Source organism: Diaphorina citri, unplaced genomic scaffold (assembly GCF_000475195.1).
Source record: "Diaphorina citri unplaced genomic scaffold, Diaci psyllid genome assembly version 1.1 scaffold12401, whole genome shotgun sequence".
Lineage (NCBI taxonomy): Eukaryota > Metazoa > Arthropoda > Insecta > Hemiptera > Psyllidae > Diaphorina > Diaphorina citri.
The window spans coordinates 1-2,153 of NW_007389772.1; the positions used below are offsets into that span (position 1 = coordinate 1).

At 45.0% G+C, this 2,153-nt stretch overlaps 1 protein-coding gene across 1 annotated transcript; it reads left to right on the forward strand.

Moving 5' to 3' along the window:
• The first annotated feature begins 36 nt into the window (after positions 1-36).
• LOC103522882 lies at positions 37-2,091 on the forward strand. Its single transcript, XM_008487969.2, has 3 exons — positions 37-98; positions 245-577; positions 1,781-2,091. Exons 1-3 carry the CDS (start codon positions 77-79, stop codon positions 2,089-2,091), a joined length of 666 nt encoding a protein of 221 aa, XP_008486191.2. The 5' UTR covers positions 37-76.
• The last annotated feature ends 62 nt before the right edge of the window (positions 2,092-2,153 follow it).

Below are 2,153 nucleotides of genomic sequence, written 5' to 3' on the forward strand. Positions count from 1 at the left end.
CATTCGAGCAGGATAAGCAAGGTATATTCTATCCTATTCCATTCTATCATCAATAGTAAATATCTGCTGATTTCTAATGCGATATTCTCTTCCTACAGGTTCGATACACAGTCAGCCCTATCGAACGCGTACGAACAGCGAAGGGATGCAGCCCCTCAACCAGCTCCTTCGCTGTTCCTACCTCGACCCCAAGGTGGGCATTCAGCCGCACCAATTCTACAAGGATCTCACGCACCACTCACAGGTTCGATACACAGTCAGCCCTATCGAACGCGTACGAACAGCGAAGGGATGCAACCCCTCAACCAGCTCCTTCGCTGTTCCTACCTCGACCCCAAGGTGGGCATTCAGCCGCACCAATTCTACAAGGATCTCACGCACCACTCGCACCATCAGCTGATTGGCTCGCCCATTATTAGTCCCACCTCCGACTCGGCTGGTTCCTCGCTCTCATTGGACAATGTAGACGGGGGAGCAAATGATAACAGCACGGTGCGATCACATCACTCGCTCAGTGATGATTACTCGGGCACTGGTACTACGGGACATGGGCCGGAGTCCTATGTTATGTGGAATGGTGAGTTTTACCCCCCTTAGAGGAGATGAAGTATTCTCCCACCTACTTTCAATTTCAACGTAAAGCTGAAAAGCTCCTTTTTGAGAGAAAAGAGAGAGAGAGAGAGAGAGAAGGGGAGAGAGAAAGTAATAAAGAAAGAAAGAGAGAGAATTGAATTGAGGGAACTGTGACAACTCTAACAACAGAAATTTATTCGTCTCGAAATCAAAGAAAGAAGACAGAATAGGAGAAAGCCAGCCGTTACTATAACGAACCTTATCTGTATAGGATAAAGTTCGCCACTAGTGTAATGCGTTTGTGGGCATGTGTTTCAGAGCATTTCTTGTATTATATTAACGTCACAACTGTTCTAACTCTTGCTTTAAAACGGCAAATGATCTTTTAAAGACACCTTTTCGCTGATATGACTTCAGATTTGGCATTTCAATTTCAACGTAAAGCTGAAAAGCTCCTTTTTGAGAGAGAGAGAGAAAGTAATAAAGAAAGAAAGAGAGAGAATTGAATTGAGGGAACTGTGACAACTCTAACAAGAGAAATTTTATCGTCTCGAAATCAAAGAAAGAAGACAGGATAGGAGAAAGCCAGCCGTTCCTATAACGAACCTTATCTGTATAGGATAAAGTTCGCCACTAGTGTAATGCGTTTGTGCGCATGTGTTTCAGAGCATTTCTCGTGTTATACTAACGTCACAACTGTTCTAACTCTTGCTTTAAAACGGCAAATGATCTTTTAAAGACACCTTTTCGCTGATATGACTTCAGATTTGGCATTTTCAAAAAAAAAAAAACGCAGGAATCGACCTTTCATTCTAGAATAGAATATACCTTGTTTATACATTTTTAGCCCGTCCTTCCTTTATTATTACGATAGTAATAAAAAAAGGTATAGTGGACGGGCTATTGTATTCGCTCGCTTCGGTGTCTGTCTGTCAGTCTGTCTGTCACTCTGTCCCAATAGAAGGACTTATCAAAACCTGGTCGACCTATATATCACAATTAAAGGTTTTGGTTACCAGGAACACGAAAAATGGTGGTGCAAATTTTGTCCAGAAACCGACCAAAGCCCCAAAAAAAAAAAAAAAAGAAAAATAAAAAAAAACCTGGATTTTTTGGGGGATTGTTTTTTTTTAATTCGTTCATGTTTAATTTCGTAATTTTTATCCAAAGGCATATCCCTATTGAATGATTTGTCTCATGTTTTCAGCCGAGAAAAGGCGCCGGACAGGAGGACGACGTCTCAAAACGTACCTCACTGATGAACAACCTTCAGCTCTTATCACAGGACGAGTAGAAAACTTCCCCCCAGTTCCCCCTCCCAGCTCGGTTCCTAGATGCGGACTCCACGCGCGTCGCCCCCCGGCCCGGCCCGGCCGTGCTGAGTGCGCGCGTCGGCGGCGCGCCCGGCCCCCCGCCGATGGCGGCGAACAGATGGGAGACAGTAAAACACCTCGCCGTAGGTTCGCCGGCGATGAGTTCCACGTACGCGGCCGCCGGCCCGGGTGTACTAGTAATTGAGACGACACGTGTAACTTGTGCATGGTGCTCTCTCACCAGCACGACTTGAGATGAAGATTTAA

Bases quoted from the DNA above. Each gene is read 5' to 3' on its own strand.
- LOC103522882 (XM_008487969.2), top strand. From the start codon at position 77: ATGCGATATTCTCTTCCTACAG. The intron at 99-244 runs GTTCGATACACA...CACCACTCACAG, and splicing joins GCGATATTCTCTTCCTACAG to GTTCGATACACAGTCAGCCC. The intron at 578-1,780 runs GTGAGTTTTACC...TCATGTTTTCAG, and splicing joins GTCCTATGTTATGTGGAATG to CCGAGAAAAGGCGCCGGACA.